Source organism: Sorex araneus, chromosome 6, assembly GCF_027595985.1.
Source record: "Sorex araneus isolate mSorAra2 chromosome 6, mSorAra2.pri, whole genome shotgun sequence".
Classification (NCBI taxonomy): Eukaryota; Metazoa; Chordata; class Mammalia; order Eulipotyphla; family Soricidae; genus Sorex; species Sorex araneus.
In genome coordinates this window covers 1,972,682-1,991,693 of record NC_073307.1, presented here as the reverse complement: position 1 = coordinate 1,991,693, position 19,012 = coordinate 1,972,682, and the positions used below count along the sequence as shown (strand labels likewise).

The 19,012-nt window shown below is 69.4% G+C and overlaps 1 protein-coding gene across 1 annotated transcript in view; it reads left to right on the top strand.

Moving 5' to 3' along the window:
* CENPE (centromere protein E) overlaps positions 1–19,012 on the top strand; it is a 30,076-nt gene that overhangs the window by 10,353 nt on the left and 711 nt on the right. The window contains exons 17-46 of the mRNA XM_055141880.1: positions 816–890; positions 1,085–1,204; positions 2,059–2,181; positions 2,269–2,434; positions 2,962–3,098; positions 4,624–4,812; positions 4,887–5,129; positions 5,569–5,691; positions 6,453–6,608; positions 6,958–7,083; positions 7,264–7,416; positions 7,725–7,961; positions 8,187–8,339; positions 8,459–8,617; positions 8,933–9,145; positions 9,311–9,502; positions 9,839–10,123; positions 10,261–10,428; positions 10,628–10,786; positions 10,913–11,140; positions 11,323–11,481; positions 12,397–12,486; positions 13,651–13,869; positions 14,259–14,453; positions 14,750–14,953; positions 15,210–15,419; positions 16,347–16,529; positions 17,354–17,466; positions 18,166–18,263; positions 18,693–18,876. Coding sequence (XP_054997855.1) covers positions 816–890; positions 1,085–1,204; positions 2,059–2,181; positions 2,269–2,434; positions 2,962–3,098; positions 4,624–4,812; positions 4,887–5,129; positions 5,569–5,691; positions 6,453–6,608; positions 6,958–7,083; positions 7,264–7,416; positions 7,725–7,961; positions 8,187–8,339; positions 8,459–8,617; positions 8,933–9,145; positions 9,311–9,502; positions 9,839–10,123; positions 10,261–10,428; positions 10,628–10,786; positions 10,913–11,140; positions 11,323–11,481; positions 12,397–12,486; positions 13,651–13,869; positions 14,259–14,453; positions 14,750–14,953; positions 15,210–15,419; positions 16,347–16,529; positions 17,354–17,466; positions 18,166–18,263; positions 18,693–18,876 — 5,060 coding nt within the window. The remainder of the gene's footprint in view (positions 1–815; positions 891–1,084; positions 1,205–2,058; positions 2,182–2,268; positions 2,435–2,961; positions 3,099–4,623; positions 4,813–4,886; positions 5,130–5,568; positions 5,692–6,452; positions 6,609–6,957; positions 7,084–7,263; positions 7,417–7,724; positions 7,962–8,186; positions 8,340–8,458; positions 8,618–8,932; positions 9,146–9,310; positions 9,503–9,838; positions 10,124–10,260; positions 10,429–10,627; positions 10,787–10,912; positions 11,141–11,322; positions 11,482–12,396; positions 12,487–13,650; positions 13,870–14,258; positions 14,454–14,749; positions 14,954–15,209; positions 15,420–16,346; positions 16,530–17,353; positions 17,467–18,165; positions 18,264–18,692; positions 18,877–19,012) is intronic.

Below are 19,012 nucleotides of genomic sequence, written 5' to 3'. Positions count from 1 at the left end.
GCCAGGGATCGAACCCGGGTTGGCCTCGGGCAAGGTCAGTGCCCTGCCCACTGTGCTCTCTCCGGGCCTGGGGAGTGGGGGTTGATGCAGGTGGTCGGCCTCCGTTCAGCAGTGGCGGTTCTGATCCTCCTGCAGACCCGCCCGCTGGTCTCTGGCTGGGGGCCACACCGGGACGGCCCCGTCCTCCAAGGTGCCCGGTCCCACCCACTGAGTGTGTCCGGGTGGGGCTGGGCCAGCGTCCGTGTGCAGGAGGAAGAGTGACAGGCAGGAGGCTGGGGCAATAGCACAGCGGGTAGGGCGTTTGCCTTGCACATGGCCGACCCGGGTTCGGTTCCCAGCATCCCATATGGTCCCCTGAGCACCGCCAGGGGTAATTCCTGAGTTCAGAGCCAGGAGTGACCCCTGTGCATCGCCGGGTATGACCCAAAAAGCAAAAAAAAAAGAAAAAAAAAAAACAGAATGACAGGCGAGCGCACCCTGCCCGTCACGTCCTCAAACAGAGCTCGGGGCCCTCGTCCGCCACTGGGACCGGCCGGCCCGACAAGTGGCTGCGTCATTCCGAGGACAGGCGTGTCCGTGGGTCCTGCTGGCGTCTGGCTCTGGGTTGCCGCTTCTCCGGGCCTTTGGGGTGTTTTGATCTGGCTGGTTGGGGTGGTTTCTCCTTGTTCTGTTTAACAATCGCCATAGCTTGGACTGTCGGCCCTTCTTGCCTTCCGGTGCTGGGGGCGTCTGAGGCAGGAAATTAATGCCTTTTTTTTCCCCTTTGCTTTATTAACCTTTGGTTTGCTCTGTTGCCTGTTCACATGCTCTTACAGATGCAACTAATTCATGAAATTTCCAACCTAAAGAATCTAGTTAAGCATTCAGAAGCGTATAACCAAGACCTGGAGGTGAGCAATGCTGCTGGTACTCTCCCGATACAGATTAACTAAATGCACGATGTGCCCCTGGGACACGCATTATCGTACTTATCAAGCGTGATTTCAGAGCTCTGGACTGCCACTGTGGGTTTAGACTGTGAGTTCTGCCGACCACTCGGGTGCAGGTCAGGTGTGTCACGCTCTGCCCCCTTCTGCGCCCCCAGAATGAACTCCGAGAGAAGGCAGAGCAGCTGCGGGAGAAGGAAGACCAGATCCAGCAGCTGCAGGAGAGCCTGGACCGGCAGAAGCCCCAGAGCCCCGCGCCGGACCTGTCCTACTCCGCGGTAAGGCCGGGCCCTGCGTTGGTATGTCGGCACTTGGATGGGCCGTCCCGTGGGCACCGTGACGTGACCTGGTCACTGTGGGCTGTGCTCGATGCCGTCCACAGCCTCTGCGGCGGGCGCTGAGCCGAGCCATTCCCCCGGAAAGCTAGTTGTAGACAGTTAAAGAGATCATTTTTGTGGTGACCTTCAGCAGTTCAAAAATAATTTTTTTTCAAGTTTCCACCTTTTTTTAATGAGCTTTTTTTTTAACCTTCCTTTTTGGGTCATACCCGGCAATGCTCAGGGCTTACTCCTGATTCTGCACTCAGGAATTACTCCTGGGGGCTGGAGCGATAGCACAGCGGGGAGGGCGTTTGCCTTGCACGTGGCCAACCCCGGTTCAATCCCCGGCATCCCATACGGTCCCCGGAGCACCACCAGGAGTAATTCCTGAGTGCAGAGCCAGGAGTAACCCCTGAGTATTGCCAGGTGTGACCCAAAAAGGAAAAAAAAAGACTCGGTTTGGCATCGGGACCATCTGGGATGCCAGGGATCGAACCTAGGTTGGCAGCATGCAAGGCACACGCCCTCCCGCTGTGCACTGCTGTGGCTGCACAAGTCCCCACCTATCTGGGGGTGTTCCCTGCCCAGCCTGCACTACGACTTCATCTGTTCTGCCACCACCACCTCCCGAGACACGGGGGGCATCCCTGACTCGCTGGCCAGCGGTTCCGTTCAGCCCACGCGAGGCTCCCGTGATGGGGATGAGCACCGGGGTCTGAGGGACCCGGTCAGGGCCCCGGGTGGCCGAGGAGGGACAGCCATCGGCTGTGCTGGCAGGAGGGTGGGCCTGACGCTCGCCTGTCCCGGGGCAGGAGCCCGCCGCGGACACACAACAGCTGCGGCAGAGCCTGCTGGATGCCGAGGCCGTGGCGCTGGACGCCAGGAGGGAGTCGGCCTTCCTGCGGGGCGAGAACCGGGAGCTGTGCGAGAGGCTGGTACGTGTGTTGGGGCGGGTGGCCGTGCTGGGTGGCTCCCCGGGGTGCCCCGGTGCTCACTCCCTGCCGGCCGGCGTGTCTCCGCAGAGGGAGCTGGAGGGCCGGTGCGGGCAGCTGGAGAGTGACCTGCAGGGCTCCCGGCGGCAGCTGGAGGCCAGGAGGAAGGTGCAGGCCGACCTGGAGAAGGAGCTGCAGTCCTCGTTCTCGGAGATCGCCAGGCTCACCGCCGCCCTGGGCGGCCAGGGGCCCGGAGGTACGGGGTCTCCTGCAGCGGCCAGAGTGGGCGGGGGCACCATAGGCGCCCCCCCAAAAAAAAAGTACAAAAGATTTTGCAATATCCAGTGGTTAAAAATCCAGCCCTGGGCCTGGGGAACAGCCCCAGGCAAGGCCTTGCCTTGCCCCAGGCCTGTCTCCGGTGCCCTGGAGGGTCCCCGCACCGCCAGGTGTGGACGGGAGCAAACAGACAAACTGGCGGGTCCCTGTCTCCTGGCAGCTTCACAGACGCTTCAACATCATTTGGCGTCTAGATTTTTAAAATATTTTAACCTTTCGAGTCCAAGAGTTTGACGCTTCCCCTGGGTCACTGGGCAGACCTGGGGAGTCACGGGTTGAGTGTCAGACTCATGGGGACGGTCACGCGGTTGAGTGTCAGACTCACGGGGACGGTCACGGGTTGAGTGTCAGACTCACCGAGACGGTCACGCGGTTGAGTGTCAGACTCACGGGGACGGTCACAGCCCCTGCCCAGACGCCCGAGACCGTCCCGTGCCCCCTCCCTAGACGCGCTCCCGGCCGAGGACCTGGAAAGGAAGATCCGGGCGCTGCAGGCGGAGCTGCAGGGGGCGGCGGGGGAGAAGGAGGCCCTGCTCGCCGCGCTCGGCACTCTGCCCTCGGAAGTGGAGACGCTGAGGAAGGAGGTAAGCGCGTCCCGAGGCCGAGCCACCTCTCCTCAGGGGAGATCTGACGGCTGCGCCCGAGTGTTTGCCGGGCCCGCTCCGCGCTGGCCCCGACAGGCCGTCCGAGCCATGTCCATGCCCTAGACTGGCCCTGCGCCGTGGCGGGAACAAGCGCCGGGTCTCAGCCCCCTTGGCGGCTCCCTCGCCTCGTCCCGAATGTTTCCAGGGCCCCGGCCTGGTCTCCATCATGCACTGAGGGGAGGCGGGGCAGGGGTGGGGCGCAGGGGGGCTCGCGGCCCCTGGCCCGTGTGGGTGAAGCCGGGTGTCACACCCCGCTCGGCGGCACACGTCGTTTTCGGAGCACCGTTCCCCACCTGAGCACCCTCACGGGAGCGCTGGCTGGAGCCCGACCTTCATGGGCACTGCCTGCTCCGGGGCCCCGGGCCTGGGCCTGCAGCCCGAGGTGCCCGCCGTCACCCCCCTGCCGCTGCCTGTTCCTCAGCGAGGAGCCCCAAGCTGGCCGCTTTGTTCCCGCTGTTTAAGTGACCACCGAATGCAGGCCACAGTCCCACGGCGGACAGTCCGGCTCCCAGACGAGCTCCAGGCCCTGCGGGCCCCACACTCGGGCTGGGGCAGCACCGCGCCCGTGGGCTCAAGCAATGAGCCACCCGTCCCGAGTGAGCCTGATCCCGGTGACCAGATCCCGAATGACCCCCATCCCAGTGACCAGATCCTGAATGACCCCCATCCCAGTGACCAGATCCTGATTGACCCTGATCCCAGTGACCAGATCCTGGGTGACCTTGACCCCAGTGACCAGATCCTGAGTGACCCTGATCCCAGTGACCAGATCCCAAGTGACCCAGATCCTGGTGACCAGATCCCGAGTGACCCCGATCCCGGTGACCAGATCCCGATTGACCCCGATCCCAGTGACCAGATCCTGGGTGACCTCGACCCCGGTGACCAGATCCTGAGTGACCCTGATCCCGGTGACCAGATCCTAAGTGACCCCAATCCCGGTGACCAGATCCTGAATGACCCAGATCCTGAGTGACCCCCGATCCCCGTGACCAGATCCCAAGTGACCCAGATCCTGGTGACCAGATCCCAAGTGACCCCGATCCCTGTGACCAGACTCTGAATGACCCAGATCCCAAGTGACCCCGATCCCGGTCCCGGTGACCAGACCCTGAATGACCCAGATCCTGAGTGACCCAGATCCCGAGTGACCCCGATCCCGGTGACCAGATCCCGGTGACGGTATCGGCAGGAGCGGGGCCTCCCCGTAACCCCCACCTCACTCTGGAGTGCCTGGCCCTGAAGGCTCGTCCCGACTGAGGTCTCCGTCTGCTTCCCGGGGTGGCGTCTGCTCGGATGCAGAGACGGGGAGGCGGGAGCTGGGCGGAGGCTCAGGTGGGCTCGCAGGTGGCCGGGCAGGTGGCCAGGGCTGGTTTCAGCGGGTCCGTTTTCAGGAAGATCTGGACTCGTCTCCTCGGCAGAGACTTCCCCCAAGGACCGCCCCGCGCCTGCTCTCCCCCCGCAGGTCCTTGAGAAGTCCGAGGAGCTGTCCCTGCTGGCCGCGGAGAAGGACCGGCTGCTTTCCGAGCTCGCGGGGCGGGAGGGCAGCGCCCGTGGGGCCGAGGACGAGCCCCGGGCGCCCCCGGAGGACCAGGCCGTGGTGGGCGAGCAGCTCGCTGCCCTCAGGCTCAGCCTGGCCACCCTGGAGGCGGAGGTGGGTCCCGGCCGGCGGGGCGGGGTACGGGCAGGCCCGGGACTCTGCCCCACGTGGCGTCGCCTCCCTCTCAGCTGTCCCAGAAGACCCAGGAGCTCCGGCAGCGGGAGGCCGAGAGCCAGCAGCAGCGGGACGCCCACGAGGCTCGGCTGCGGGCTGCGGAGCAGGACCGGGTGCGGGTGGCCGAGCAGCTGGAACAGGCCCTGGTGGACGTGAGGGCCTTGACCCAGGAGAAGGACGCCCTCCGGGAGGCGCAGGCCAGCCTGCAGGCGGAGTGCGGCCAGCTGCAGTGCGACATCAGGGACACGGTGAACATGGTGAGGCGCGGGATGGGCACTGCAGGCACCTCGGCCCCGCCCTCCGCGGCCACCACTCACCCCTGCCCTCCGCGGCCGCCCCTCAGCCCTGTCCTCCACGGCCACCCCACACCCCTACCCTCCGCAGCCGCACCTCACCCCCGCCCTCCGAGGCCACCCCTCACCCCCACCCTCCACTGCCGCCCCTCACCCCCACCCTCCACTGCCGCCCCTCACCCCCACCCTCCACTGCCGCCCCTCACCCCCGCCCTCCGCGGCCACCCCTCACCCCTGCCCACTACGGCCATCCCTCACCCCTGCCCTCCGCAGCCGCCCTTCACCCCTGCCCTCCAAGGCTGCCCCTCACCCCTGCCCTCCACTGCCGCCCCTCACCCCTGCCCTCCACTGCCGCCCCTCACCCCTGCCCTCCGCGGCCGCCCCTCACCCCGTCGCTCTGCAGAACATCGACACGCAGGAGCAGCTGCGGGACGCACAGGAGGCCCTGAGGCAGAAGGAGGAAGCCATCAGCTCCCTGAGGAGGAGGCTTGCGGCGCAGGGCGCCCAGGAGGACTGCCCAGAGCAGGTGGGGGGCTGCCCGGGCTGCCGTCTGTCCCCTGGGCAGTCACACACCTTCTCGCCTGCGTCCACACGTTCGGACCCGAGGTGCCCTGGGGTTTCCTTTTGATTTTGTTAGGGGGGTTCTTGGTGCCACACCTGGCAGTGCTCGGGGTCCGACCTGAGTGCCACAGCCGGGGTCCCCAGCCCGCTGTGCTCCTCTCGCCTTCCCCGGTGTGGGGGCGGCGGGGGCTTTGTTTGTCTGCATTTGCCTCCCTGCGTGCCCGGGGTCCCGTGCCGGCCCCTCCACCCCTGGCCGCAGCCCCGCCGAGGGTCAGGAGCGTGCAGTTCGGGCCAGGACGGGGCTGTGCTTGTGTGGGGTGTGGCGGCTCCGTGGGTCAGTGTCCACAGGTCCCTGCTGGCCACTCGTGTGCCCGCTGTCGGCACACGCGCGGGACAGGAGTCTCCTGCAGGCGTGACGGGCGGGCTGAGCCGAGCACTGTAGCGGAAGAGCACGGGAGCTCTCGGCGTCTCTCCCCCCTCGGCTCCCCCGCAGCCTTGGGGACGTGGCCAGCCGAGAGGGACCTGCCTCGCCGCGGGCGGGCCGTCTGCCGAGGGTGCTTGGCCGGTGCCTAGGCCGGCCCGGGGAGGGTGCCCCCGCTGGGGCCGGCCCAGCCTCTTCCCAGGGACGAGCACAGAGCCCGCGAGCTTGGGTTCTGCCCGGGGCGGGTGGCGGCCGCCAGCCTCCCCGTGGATGCACTTACTCTTCCCGCGGGCTGGCCGCCGTAGGGGCCCGGCGGGGACGGGCAGCCGGCGGAGGCCGAGGAGTCGCAGAGGAAGATTGTGTCTCTGGCCCGGGAGAGGGAGGAGCTGCAGCAGGAGCTGGAGCACGCGAGGGCGGAGAGGGAGCAGCTGAGGCGCGACCTGCAGGAGAGCATCGAGACGGTGGGTTGGCCGTGCCCCGCGTGGCTCCCTGTGCCCTGCTCACCGCCCTCGCGGCCCTGCCCCGTCCCCGGCCTGTGCCCAGACGTCCCCACGTGTGGCGTTGCAGGGCCCAGTCACCGTGTCGTGGGCCCGGGCTGCACGGGAGCGCCTGGTCGCGCAGGCCTGACCCCGATCCCGGGCGAGGCGAGGCGCGGAGCAGTGTCGGGAGAGCACTCAGCGCAGCCGGGGGCACCTGCACTGCTCACTCGGCCTGTGGCTCGCGCCCGCCGGCCGGGTCTCGGCTCTCAGCTTCCGGGACGTGTTGGGCCTGGTGTCACGAGCCTCCGCTCGGTCTCTCCTCCGACTCCAGGCCGTCGAGAACCAGGAGGAGCTGAGGCGGCTCGGGGAGGAGCTGAGGCGGCAGCGGGAGGAGGCACAGGGCCGCGCCCTGGACAGAGACGCGGCGGCCAGCGCCGAGGAGCGGCTGCAGGAGCTGGTGAGCGGCTCCGCCTCTCGCCCTCCACCCCGCGGCTCTTTTGGGCCTGGGGGCCGCCCCTGGCGGTGCTCGGGGACCTGCGGGGTGCCGGGGTGAGCCCAGTGCCCGCCAGGCCCCGCAGACGGGGGGCGTCGCCCGGAGGGGAGCAAGCCGCAGGCTCATGGTGCGTTTGCCTGCCAGGACCGGCAGCTGGCATGCGCCCGGGAGGAGCTGGGCGGCCGGGCGCAGAGGCTGGAGCGGGAGCTGGAGCGCGCGGAAGCGGAGAAGCAGGAGCTGGCCCGGAGGCTGCAGGAGCTGGAACCCGCCCCCCGGGACGGCGGCAGTCCGCGGGCCGTGAGTGCCACCCCCTCCTGCCGCGGTGACGAGGCCCCACGCTCCCACACGGGCGCAGGCGTTGACACCCCGCTCTTCCCCACGGGGGCGGGGAGCAGGGCCTGGGGGTCCCCGGCACACAGCACGTCCGCCGGGGGGCGCCAGGCAGGGGCGCCGACCAGCCGCCAGCAGCCTCGTGGGGTTGCTTCCTGGGTGCTTCCTGGGTCCCGCTGGGCTGCAGACGCCGCCGGGACGCGGCCCCGCACCCCTGGGTGCTCTGCCTGGCCTGAGTCCCTCCCCACACATGCTGACGGCCACGTGTGTCCTAGGAATGTTCCGGAACTCCGGAGCCCCTCGCAGAGAGCTCCCAGGAGGCCTCAGGCGCCCGGGAGGTGCCGGGGGAAGGAGCAGCCCAGGACGGGGCCCCCCGGAGTCCGGCTGCACTGGTGCCGGCGAGCGCAGAGTGGGATGTCCAGGCCTGTCGCCGGGAAATAGAGTCGCTCACGGAGGAACGAGACCAGCTCAGGGCCAGGCTGCAGGAGGAGCTGAGCCAGAGGGCGGCGCCGGTGGGTTTGCTGGAGACCCCGGGAGCCAAGGGCGGGGGGCGCAGGAGAGAGCGGGACAGAGACAGAAAGAGTGAGACATAACAGCAGAGAGGCAGGGAGAGACAGAGAGACTGAGGCAGAGCGAGAGAGGAGGGGGAGGGGGAAGGCCGGCCCCCTGTGTCCCTGGAGAGGACCCTGGGCCTGACGGAGCTGCCCCGGCGTCGTCTGTCTCTGCCCCCTTCCCAGGACGAGCCCGAGCAGCCGTCCGGCGAGTCGGGGGAGGACGGCCAGGAGGCGGTGGTGGAGACGCAGCCCCGGGCAGGCGGGGACGAGCCGGTGCTGCCGCAGGCCGAGGACCCCCAGGGGCTGGCGGAGCGCCTGAGAGAAGCCCTCGCCAAGGTGGGTCCCCGGCGGGTGTGTGGACGGACGGACAGATGCCCTGGGCACGGCCGGGCTGCCCTGTGCAGGCGGAGGCCTGAAGGGGTCTCGCCCCCGCGCTGTCCCCTCTCCCGCCACAGCTCCAGGAGGCCGAGGAGCAGCTGGCGGCGGCCCGCGGTGACCTGTGCGCCCGGGAGGGCACCGTGGAGGAGCTGCGCGCGGCTCTGGGTGGCCAGGAGGCCCAGGCGTCCCGCCTGCAGCAGGAGCTGGACACGGCCAGGGCCGACTTGGAGAGACGGGTCAGTGTGGCGCCCAGCCCCCTCCCGAGGGCCACGCGGGGGGTGGTGGTGCCGGGGGGATGCCGTGGCGGGGTCGTCCACCGCGGGCTTTCAGCACGGGCCCCTCGCCGAGCTGCGCCGGGCACTGGGCAGCCAGACGCCCGTGCCAGCGTCCCTGTGCTCTGGGCCCGCTCCGCTCCCGCCACTGCTGGCCGTGGCCCGGGAGAAAGACCATGATGTGGAGGGGCACTCACACACATGCTGACACGTGTGTGCGTGCGTGTGTGCGTGGGGGGTTGTGCTGCTTTCCATCGGCGTGTCTCCCCTTGTGCTCAGATGCAGGAGCCTGAGGAGGACCGGGAGCCACGTGGCGGGGGAGCAGGGGAGCCCGGGGGGCCGGCGGAGGCCCGGGACGCGGCCCTGCAGAGCGCGGGCCAGGAGCCGCGGGAGGACAGCCGGGCGGAGGGCGACGCCGGCAGGCAGGAGCGGGCGGCCCTGGCGGCGGAGAGGGACCAGCTGGCCGCCAGCCTGAGGGCCGCGGAGGCCGAGGTGAGCGGGCAGGGGCTGGCGAGGGGGCGGGCGCGGGGGCGGGGTGGGCCCGGGGGCGGGGCCTGCATGGGGGCGGGGCGGGGCTGACCCGGGGGCGGGGCTGACCCGGGGGCGGGGCGGGGCCGGCGCGGGGGCGGGGCCCGCTCACCAGCTCGGGTCCCTCAGCTGTGCCGGGAGCGCGAGGCGGCCCTGGAGGATGCGCGGCTGGTCAGGCGGCAGCTGGAGGCCCGGGAGGTGGCCCTGGCCGGGGCAGAGGCCGAGAAGGCGGCGTTGGCGCAGCAGCTGCAGGACCGGCTGGAGGAGGCGGCCAGAGAGAGGGACGGGCTGAGCGCCAGCCTCCAGGAAGCCGCCGCCCGTGTGAGTGTCCGTCCGTCCGTCCGTCCCTCTCCCGCCCCGCAGTGTGGCCTGCAGGCCAGAGGGTCCTTGCCACTGCGCCTCCAAAGTCCCGTGCGTGTAGTCCCGTGGCACACATGTCACACGCGTACACACAGGCCGAAGCCCTGGGGGTCAGGAATGGAGCCCGCCAGGCTGGGGACGCCCCAGCGGCCTCAGTGGGACCCCACCCCCGGCTGGGACAGCGCAGCCCAGGGCCCAGGGCTCAGGCCTGGACGTGGGTCCCGGCTGGACGCGTCCCCAGGGGCGAGGGGCAGTGGTACTGCCACCAATCAGCGCCCCCCACCTGCTGCCCGCCAGGCCCAGGAGCGGCAGGAGGAGCTGGACGCGGCCCGCGGGTGCCTGCAGGAGCAGCAGGACGCGGTGCAGACCCTCCGCGGGTGCCTGCAGGAGCAGCAGGACACGGTGCAGACCCTCCAGGGGCGCCTGCAGGAGCAGCAGGACGCGGTGCAGACCCTCCGCGGGTGCCTGCAGGAGCAGCAGGACGCGGTGCAGACCCTCCGCGGGCGCCTGACGGAGGGTGAGGAGGCGCTGGCCGATGCGCAGGGCCAGCTGGAGACCACCCGCGCCGAGCTGCACACACAGGTGCCCGACCTGCCGGCCCGCTGGGGAGAGCCACCCCGGGGACCGGGCCCTTGGCACGGCCACTCACCGTCAGCCGTCCCCTCCCCTGTCTCTGTCTCTGTCTCTGTCTCCCTCCCTCTCCCCGGCCGTCTCCGCAGGGCCTGGAGCTCCAGGAGAAGGAGCAGCGGCTGGGCGAGAGCCAGGCCCGGGCGGAGCAGCTGGAGGCGCAGCTGCGGGGGGCGCGGGAGGAGGTGGGCCGCGAGCGCGCCCAGAGAGACGCCGAGTGCCAGCGGCTGGAGGAGCAGCTCAGGGCGGCTGGGGCCCAGGTGAGGGACCCGCAGAGCCGGCAGGGCCTGCAAGGGGGGTTCTTGCAGAGAAGCGGGTGTGAGCACCGGAGAGGTGGGTGGCCCAGTGGGTGGCGCGGCTCAGGCCCCTCCCAGAACACGCCGACAGTGTCCGCGCGGCCCAGCACTGCGGGACCGTGATGCTCGGAAGCGCTGACCGTGACTGCCGGCTGCCTGCCAGGCCCGGGAGCGGCAGGAGGAGCTGGACGCGGTCCGCGGGCGCCTGCAGGAGCAGCAGGACACGGTGCAGACCCTCCGCGGGCGCCTGGCGGAGGGCGAGGAGGCACTGGCCGGCGCGCGGGCCCAGCTGGAGACCGCCCGCGCCGAGCTGCAGGGGAAGGTACCGGGGGCTGGACACGGAGGCATGGTCGGGCCAGGGGGGCCTCCTGCCTCCCCGGGGACCCCAGGGCCGGCCAGGGTTCCGGAGGCTTCCGTGCGCCCGCCCTGAGGCCGCGCGTGTCTGCAGACGCAGGAGCTGCACCAGCTGTGGGAGGACCTGGGCCGGGCGGAGGCGCAGCGGGCGGAAGCGCGGCGGCTGCGGGAGCGGCTGGACGCCCAGGGCCTGGCTCTGGACAGGCTGGAGCAGGAGAACCTGACCCTGGCGCAGCAGCTGCACGGCAGCCAGCAGGAGGCGCGCGCCCTGGCCGCCGAGAGGGACGCCCTGCAGGACGGGCTCCAGGCGGCCACCGCCAGGGTGAGGCGCCCTCCGGGGCGGGGCCGTTGCCGAGTCCCTTCGTGGGGCGTCACCGGCTTTGCCGCCACAGCCGGCTCCTGGGAGGGGGTGGGGGGGACGCGCAGGCCCCACCCCTCCCCCTCCCCTGTCCCGCCTGGCTGGCCGGAGCCGCCACCGCGGCTTCATCCCGTGTCCCCCCGCAGCACCTGGAGGCCCAGCAGGAGCTGGAGGCGGCGCACACGCGTCTGCAGGAGCAGCGGGAGACGGTCCGGCAGCTCAGGGAGAGCATCTCGGAAAGGAGCACCCGCGCCCCCTGCGCCCCGGAGCACCTGACACGGCCAGAGGAGGAGCTGCAGAGGAAGGTGCGGGCGGGGGCCGGGCCCTAGTGCAGCAGGGAGCGCGCCCGCCTTGCACGCGGCCAACCCGGGTTCGATCCCCTGCGTCCGTAGGGTCCCCGAGCACCGCCAGGAGTAACCCCTGAGCATCGCTGGGTGTGACCCAAAAGGCAAAAATTTTTTTTTAAAAAGTGAAGTCGGGTTCTTTTCCCCCGGGACAGTTGCCTGCAGACCCACCTGTGGGGCGAGAACGCGTGGGCAGGGACGAGGACGCGCAGACACGTTCCCACGGACACGGTCTGTTTGCACCCTGACGCCTCTCGTGGTCCTTGCAAGGTCCAAGGCCTCCCGCACTGACCGCGTCAGCTTCTCAGGATGCCTGGGCAGAGCGGCTGGCCGGCCCGCGGGGCCCCAGCAGAGCCGAGAGGAGCCCGGGGCGGTCGCCCAGGAGAGAGCGGGCTGCGGGGGAAGGAGAGAGTAGGGGCAGGGAGCAGGGAGCGCGCCAGCGAGTGCAGGGTCAGGACCCAGGGCTGGCCAGCGAGACCTGTCAGGACAGGCTGTCAACGCAGAGCCCGGGGTCTGCCCTGCGGCGTGGGGGCTCGTGGCCCAGTGCTCACACGGGTCAGAACCCAGGTCTCCAGGCAGGTCAGGAATCTGAGCTCGTGTTTTCCCGGCCCCGTGGGAAAGCGGGGAGCCAGCTGCGACTCGGGGCTGCTCTTCCCGGGCCCCGGGGCCTGTTCGGACCCTGCTCGCAGCTGGTCGGCTGCCCACGCTCTGGGCAGCAGGAGTGGGCGGGGCCGCAGGTCTGGGCTGGGTCCCGCCTCCCGCCCGCCCTGGCGCCGCTCTTCCTTCACGCCTCGTGGGGTTGCGCGTGACGGGCTGTCACCGAGGTGCTGCTCGCCTGGGCCGTGCGTGCGGCTGACCAGCCCGCCACCCCTGCAGGACCCCCCGGACCACGGCGAGGGGACCGCCAGGGGTGACGCGGAGCAGCCGCTGACAGAGAGCCTCCGAGAAAAGTGCTCCCGCATCAGAGTGAGTCTGGGGCTCTGAGGAGAGCGGATGGGACTGAGACCACCGTGTAGGAGGAGCTGGACAGGGGCACCAGGGACGGGGTCAGTCTGTGGGGACGCCTGTGGCCTGCGGGCTGAGCCGGGCTCCCGGGGTATCCGAAGGTCAGGGGGCCCCCAGGGTACCCAGGAGGCCCCTCAGGACTCTGGGAGAACCCCAGACATGTCCTGAACTTACAGCAGCCTGGGCGGGACCCACACCATCGGCAGGTACACACACACCAGCCGTACACACGGTCACACACACACATGCACATGCGCACAGTCACACACACCAGCTGTACACACAGTCACACACATGCACGTACGCACTGTCACAGACACACACCAGCCATACACACGGTCACACACATACTCACACCAGCCATACTTGCGGTCACACACACATGCATGTATGCACAGTCACACACACCAGCCATACACACAGTCATACACACATGCATGTATGCACAGTCACACACACACTCACACCAGCCATACACACGGTCACACACACCAGCCCATACAGTCTACACACATTCACAACAAGCACGTATGCAAGGTCACACACAAGCATGTATACATGGTCACACACTCACACAAGCCAGTACATAGTCACACATAAACTCACACATGTTCATACACACAGTCACACATACACCCACATAGACATGTACAGTCACATGCACACAGTCACACCTACACTCACCCACATGTGCTCAAACATACAGTCACACATAAACGGAATCACATTCTCAGGCTCAAGCACACACATAGCTCACACATGTACCCACAGCCTTACATAACACACACACATGTGTGCCCATACACATACATATGTGTTGAAATATGCCGAAGCACATGCATATAGTCACATGTTCAGACACATGTAGACTTTCAAACACATACCCATGCACAGTCACATGCTTGGACACAACACATACACACACAGATGCTCAAACACACACTCACGCTTGTACGCTTCGTTCACACGCACATGCAGTCACATACACCCCGTGGCCCGTGAATCGCCCGTGACAGGACGCCCCGAGCCTGGGGCAGAGCTCACAGTGGCCGGAGCTGGTTCCGGTGTCCCCTCGCGGTCACTCCCAGCCCATGCGGCCGCGCCCCCTGACCCACCCGTCCCCAGGAGCTGCTGAAGAAGTACGCGGAGATGAGCGGCCACTACGAGTGCCTGGACGGGCTCGCCGAGGACCTGGAGAGGGACATCGGGACCCAGAAGGAGCTGTCCGCCCGCGTGAAGGCCCAGCTGCCGCTGCCCCACGCGCAGGCCAAGCAGGTGGACAAGGAGCTGACCGGCAGCCTGCGTGGCTCCATGGAGCTGCTGCGCGTCATGAAGAAGCTGAAGGTGAGGGGGCCCGCAGGGCCGGCCGTGCCCCGTCCACCCCCCACAGGGCCGGCCGTCCCCCTGTCCAGCCCCCACCTGCAGGGCCGGCCATCCCCCTGTCCACCCCCCCACAGGGCTGTCCATCCCCCCACAGGGCCGTCCATCCCCCCGCAGGTCCATCCATCCCCCCCCCGTCCACTCCCCCCGCAGGGCTGCCCACCCCCCCGCAGGGCCGTCCATCCCCGGTCCAGGGCCCGCGGGGGCAGCTGCTGACGGGGGTGCGCCGAGGAGCCCAGGGTGCCCAGCCCCCATGGGGGCCGTCAGGGTCTCCCTGCCTGGGCCGGGGCGCTGGCTTCGCCCACACTGGCCCGGGTTCGAGCCCACCCCCACGGCCCCGTCCCGTTCCGCAGTACGTGCTCAGCCACGTTGCGAAGACCAAGGAGGAGCAGCACGAGGCGGTCAGCAGGCTGGAGGCGGCCGCCGCCGAGGAGGCCGAGAGGCAGGACGAGCTGCTGCGGCGGATCCGGCACCTGCAGCCGGACTACAAGGCGCCCGGGGGCCCGTGGGGCCCGCAGCTGGCCCGGAGCATGGACCTGCACCTCGAGGTAGCTCGGGGCGGCCGGGGGGAGGGGAAGGAGGGCGGCCGAGGGGAGGGGGAGGGGGAGGGCGGCCAAGGGGGGAGGGGGAGGGCGGCAGTGGGGCGGGGGCAGCACGAGCTCACCACACCGTGAGGCGTGCCCGTGGCCTCTGACCTGGACAGCCTCGCAGGGCCGTGTCGGGGCCAGGGCGACCTCCGGCCGAGGTGACGGGGCGGCCGGGGTGGGCTCCCCTGCGCGTGGGGCCCATGTGGAACCGAAGCTGCGGCCCGGCCCCGTGACGCGGGACCCCCCTCCCCCGCCAGGAGCTCGTCCTCGACCTCTCGGCGAGCGACTTCCAGGCGGTGCGGGCCGAGCTCGAGGGCCTGGTGCAGAACAGGAAGGACACGCTGCGGCTGCTGCAGGGCTGGCCCGGCGCCCGCCCCGACCCCGAGGCGCTCAGGGCCGGCCTCCAGGAGGCCAGCCTCCGCCTCCGCGCCGGCAACAACCTGTACAACCGCAGGACCCTCGTGAGTGCCCCGCGCGCGGCCCCACCGGCGGCCAGCCCGGAGCAGGCGCAGCTGGGCGCTCGCCTCCTTGCCACCGGCTCTGAGAGTCGCCCCTCCCCCAGGGGGCGCCCACGCGCCTCAGCCCCTTCTGGAACCTTCTGTCGGGCCTCGGCTTCCCGCCTTCACCCCCTGCAGTGCTCACGCCTCCGGTGGTCTGGGTTCCCTCGGCCCCTGCCCGGAGCGTGACCTGGAGCATGACCTGTCCCTGCCCGCGCAGACGATCCTGAACGAGTCCACGGAGTTCGAGGAGAGGAAGGCCGCCCTCGCCGGCCAGTGGGAGCGCGACCTCAGGGCCATGAGGGAGAGGACAGAGGCGCTGGCCCGAGACCACCAGGCCCTGCTGCGCGCCCAGCCCCCGGCCCAGCCCGAGGGACAGCCGGAGGGGCAGCCGCCCCCGCCCGCCACGGCCGCGCCGCCCGGCTCAGAGGCACGTGCTCGCCCCGCTCTCGGCGGGAGGGGCCCGGAGGGTTCCAGAACAGAGGGATGGGACTGACACGCGTGTGAAGGAGTCTGGTGCTGTCGCGCATGTGTATTGTGCATGTGTGTGCATGCATGTGTGTGTGCGTATGTGTGTGCTGCATGTGTGTGCATGCGTGCTCTGTGCGTGTGTGTGTGTTTATACGGACCTCTGTGGTGACTCCAAACTGACGCTGCGGTGAGACTTTCTGCGGGATTTTCTCTCCGGCTTGTCATCAGAGTGGTGTATAGTTGGCGTGACGGATGCCTGCACACGTATTGCATGTGTGTTACTATCTCCTTAGATTATACACGTGTCGAGTCAGTAACCCGATTCACTTCCGGCGTGGCTCCTCGGAGAACCGCTCGGTCCCTCCAGCCCTGAGCTCGGCGGCTGTGCTCGGCCCTCGGGGCGCGGGTGGGCTCGCCGGCGCCCACTAGCTGCCCCTTCTGGGGCTCCGTGGGCTGCTGGTCACTAGCACGCAAAAAGGCAACCTGATTGGTCATAATTTACCGTTTTCTACAAAAATAAACCGACTGAAGCATCAGGCGGGGTTACAGGAGCGGCCCGGGGTCTTGCCGCAGCCCCGCCCCTGCACTCAGGTGCCGAGACCCCCGCTGGCCCGTGGGGGGGCGGGGGCTGTGGTGGGCACCTCGCACCTCGGGGTCTTTGCACAGACCGTCAGCCTTGGACGGTGCTGTGGGGTGGAGCGGCAGACCCGCAGGGAGGGTGCTCGCCTCTCGGCCGGCCGGGCCATCCCGGCACCCGCAGGGTTCCCTGAGCACCGGGTGTGGCCCCCCCAGGAGTAAAAGGAGCCTCCCCGCCCCTCCCTGGCCCGGCTCCCCTCCTCGGGGGGCGGCCGTGTCAGCCAGCGCCCACTCGCCGTCCTGCCGGCAGGTGCGGGAGCTGGAGTCGCGGCTGCGGGAGGCCGGGCAGTGCGTCCGGCAGAAGGACAGCCACGCCGCCCGGCTGCAGGCGGAGCTGGAGGCCGCCCGGGGATCAGTGGCCACGCTGCAGGGCCAGGTCAGCCAGCTGCAGGGCGCGCTGGAGAAAGCCCAGGGGACCGTCCAGGCGCTGCAGGTGAGGCCAAGGGGAGGGCGGGTCCCAGCTCGGTTAGGGAGAGCTGCTGTGTTTCACCTGGGGGGGAGGTTGTTTTCCGTCGGGGGCCGTGCCCAGCCAGGCACAGGGCTTCCCCTTTCCAGCCCCCAAACCACTCTGAAGGGAGCTCCTGGGGCCGGAGCCACAGCACAGCGGGAGGGCATTTGCTGTGCACAAGGCCGACCCGGGTTCAATTCCCAGCATCCCGCATGGTCCCCGAGCACCACCAGGAGTGATTCCTGAGTGCAGAGCCAGGAGGAACCCCTGTGCGTCACCGGGTGTGACCCAAAAAAAAAAAAAAGGGAGCGCCAGGGGCCAGAGAGAGAGCACAATGGGTAGGGCACTCGCCCTGCACGCGGCCAGCCCAGAGTCCGCGCCCCATACGGTTCCCTGAGCCCGGCTGGGTATGGCCTTCAAACCAAGGAGACTCCGGGGCGGGCGCTGGCCTGGGGTCGGGGCAGACGCCCCCGCCCTGAGCGTGCCCCCCCCAGCAGTCCTTGGAGGTGACTCCTACCCGGGCTCCTCCCTGTCTGCGAGCGAGCTCAAGGCCCTGCTAGCCACTGGCGGGGGGGCGGGGGGGGAGGGCCTGGAGCTGCCGGGTCCTGGGCTCCACCCTGCCCCCCCCACTGCCCCGAGCACTGCTGGCGAGGCCCAGGAACGAGGCTTGTTTCTGTCTCATTCACGAGCACACACACCTCCCCTGCTTGTCAGAGCTTTGGAGCCACACCCCATGGGACTCGAACCCTCCCCCTGGGCGGGCAGGCCCCCACGCTCACATCCCGCTCCCCTCCGTTCCCCGACTGCAGGACAGAGTGGCCTTAGGGGCACAGCCCTACAAGGAGGAGATCGAAGAGCTGAAGACGAAGCTGGTGCGGAGAGACCTGGAGATGCTGACGGACAACAAGGAGCTCAAGAAGGAGTACGTCCGTCTGTCCGTCCGTGTGTCCGTCCGTGTGTCCAGCCCTCTCGCTGCAGGGTCACTGATGAGAGTCCTGCACTGCTTTCTAAAGACACGCGTCACTCTGTGCCGTCCCCCCCCCCCCCAAAGAAACCAAACACCGTCTAGGCAAAGCGCCTGGCCCAGTGGTCCCGGGCTGCGGCCCCGCCTGGCACTGCCCCCACAGGGCCGCTAAGAGCACTGTGCGGGCTCGCCTCGGCCCAGAGATCTGTGGTTTTCTTTCTGTGGCGGGAATGTGGCCTGGGGCGGGCTCGCCTTGGTGTCCGGCTCTGTGAAGCGCGAGCGGCCCCGTCTGGCTGGCCTGCGGGCCCCGAGTGACCGCTGCCCGTCGGCACAGACGGCAGGAGGCCGGGGCCACGGGCTGCCCGCCCTGCCCAAGGGGACGCTGGCCTGGCCTGGCTGCCCCGCAGGGCACGGCTGGGCGGGGCTGCCCGTGGTCCCCTCCCCCCCACCTCGCGTCCCTCCTGCAGGGCCAGACATGCAGGCGGCACCTAATCCCAGCCCCTGTGCCTGCCACAGCCGCCAGGGCCTTCACCCTCTGCTGGCGAGCCGAGTCGGCTGTGGCTGGTGCTCCCCGGGGGGGGGGGGCCTGGGCGGGAGCCGTCCCGCCCCCCAGCCCCCTCGGAGCCCCCCGTCACCAGCTCTCCCTTCGTCCCACAGACTGACCTCGTCCAGGGCGGCTGTGGAGCACCAGAAGGAGCTGATCAGGGTGCTGAGGGAGAGTCTGCGGAGGGCCCAGCAGGCCCACGACACGTCCAGTGAGTGCCAGGCCCGTGGCTGGCACAGCCCACCCAGCCACCCCCCCCCCCCAAACAGGAGCTGCCCTTTGCCCCAGCTCTGCGGGCGGGGCAGGTCCCTCCAGCGCTTCCGACAGTGACTTAGCGACTGAGTCTGACGGATTTTAACCGTGTGCAGCGGGAGGAAGCCAGGGGCTCCTCTGGTTTGGGGGCCACACCCAGCTGTGCTCGGGATGACCGGCTCCTGGCGGTGCTCAGGGGCCCTCTTGCCTGGGGCTGGCGCTGTGCGAGGGAGGGAGGGAGGGAGTGCCAGGGACAGGAACCGAGGGCCCTGAGCGCCTCTGTCCCGGCCTGGTCCGTGGGCTCCCAGTGTGGGGGACAGTGCGGCGGGGCCCGCAGGCGGCGTGTTCAGCGGTGGCGCCACTGGCCCCCTGCCCTGTCCCCCCACAGTGGCGCCGGAGCCCGCTGAGGCGCCGCGCCCGAGCCCGCCCCTGACGTGCGGGGGCGGCAGCGGCATCGTGCAGAGCACCAAGGCCCTGATCCTGAAGGGCGAGTACGCGCGGCTGGAGAAGGAGAACTGGCAGCTGAAGCGGCAGAACGAGCAGCTGGCCAAGCAGAGGAGCGAGCTGGCGAGGTGGGCGCGGGGCATCCAGGGAGCAGCGTGGCCTGGGCTAGAGCCCTCGGGGCCAGGGGGAGGCAAGGCAGGGGTGGGTGAGTGAGGCAGGACCGGAGGGAACCGCGGAGGGCTGTCTCCCGAGACCAGGACTGAC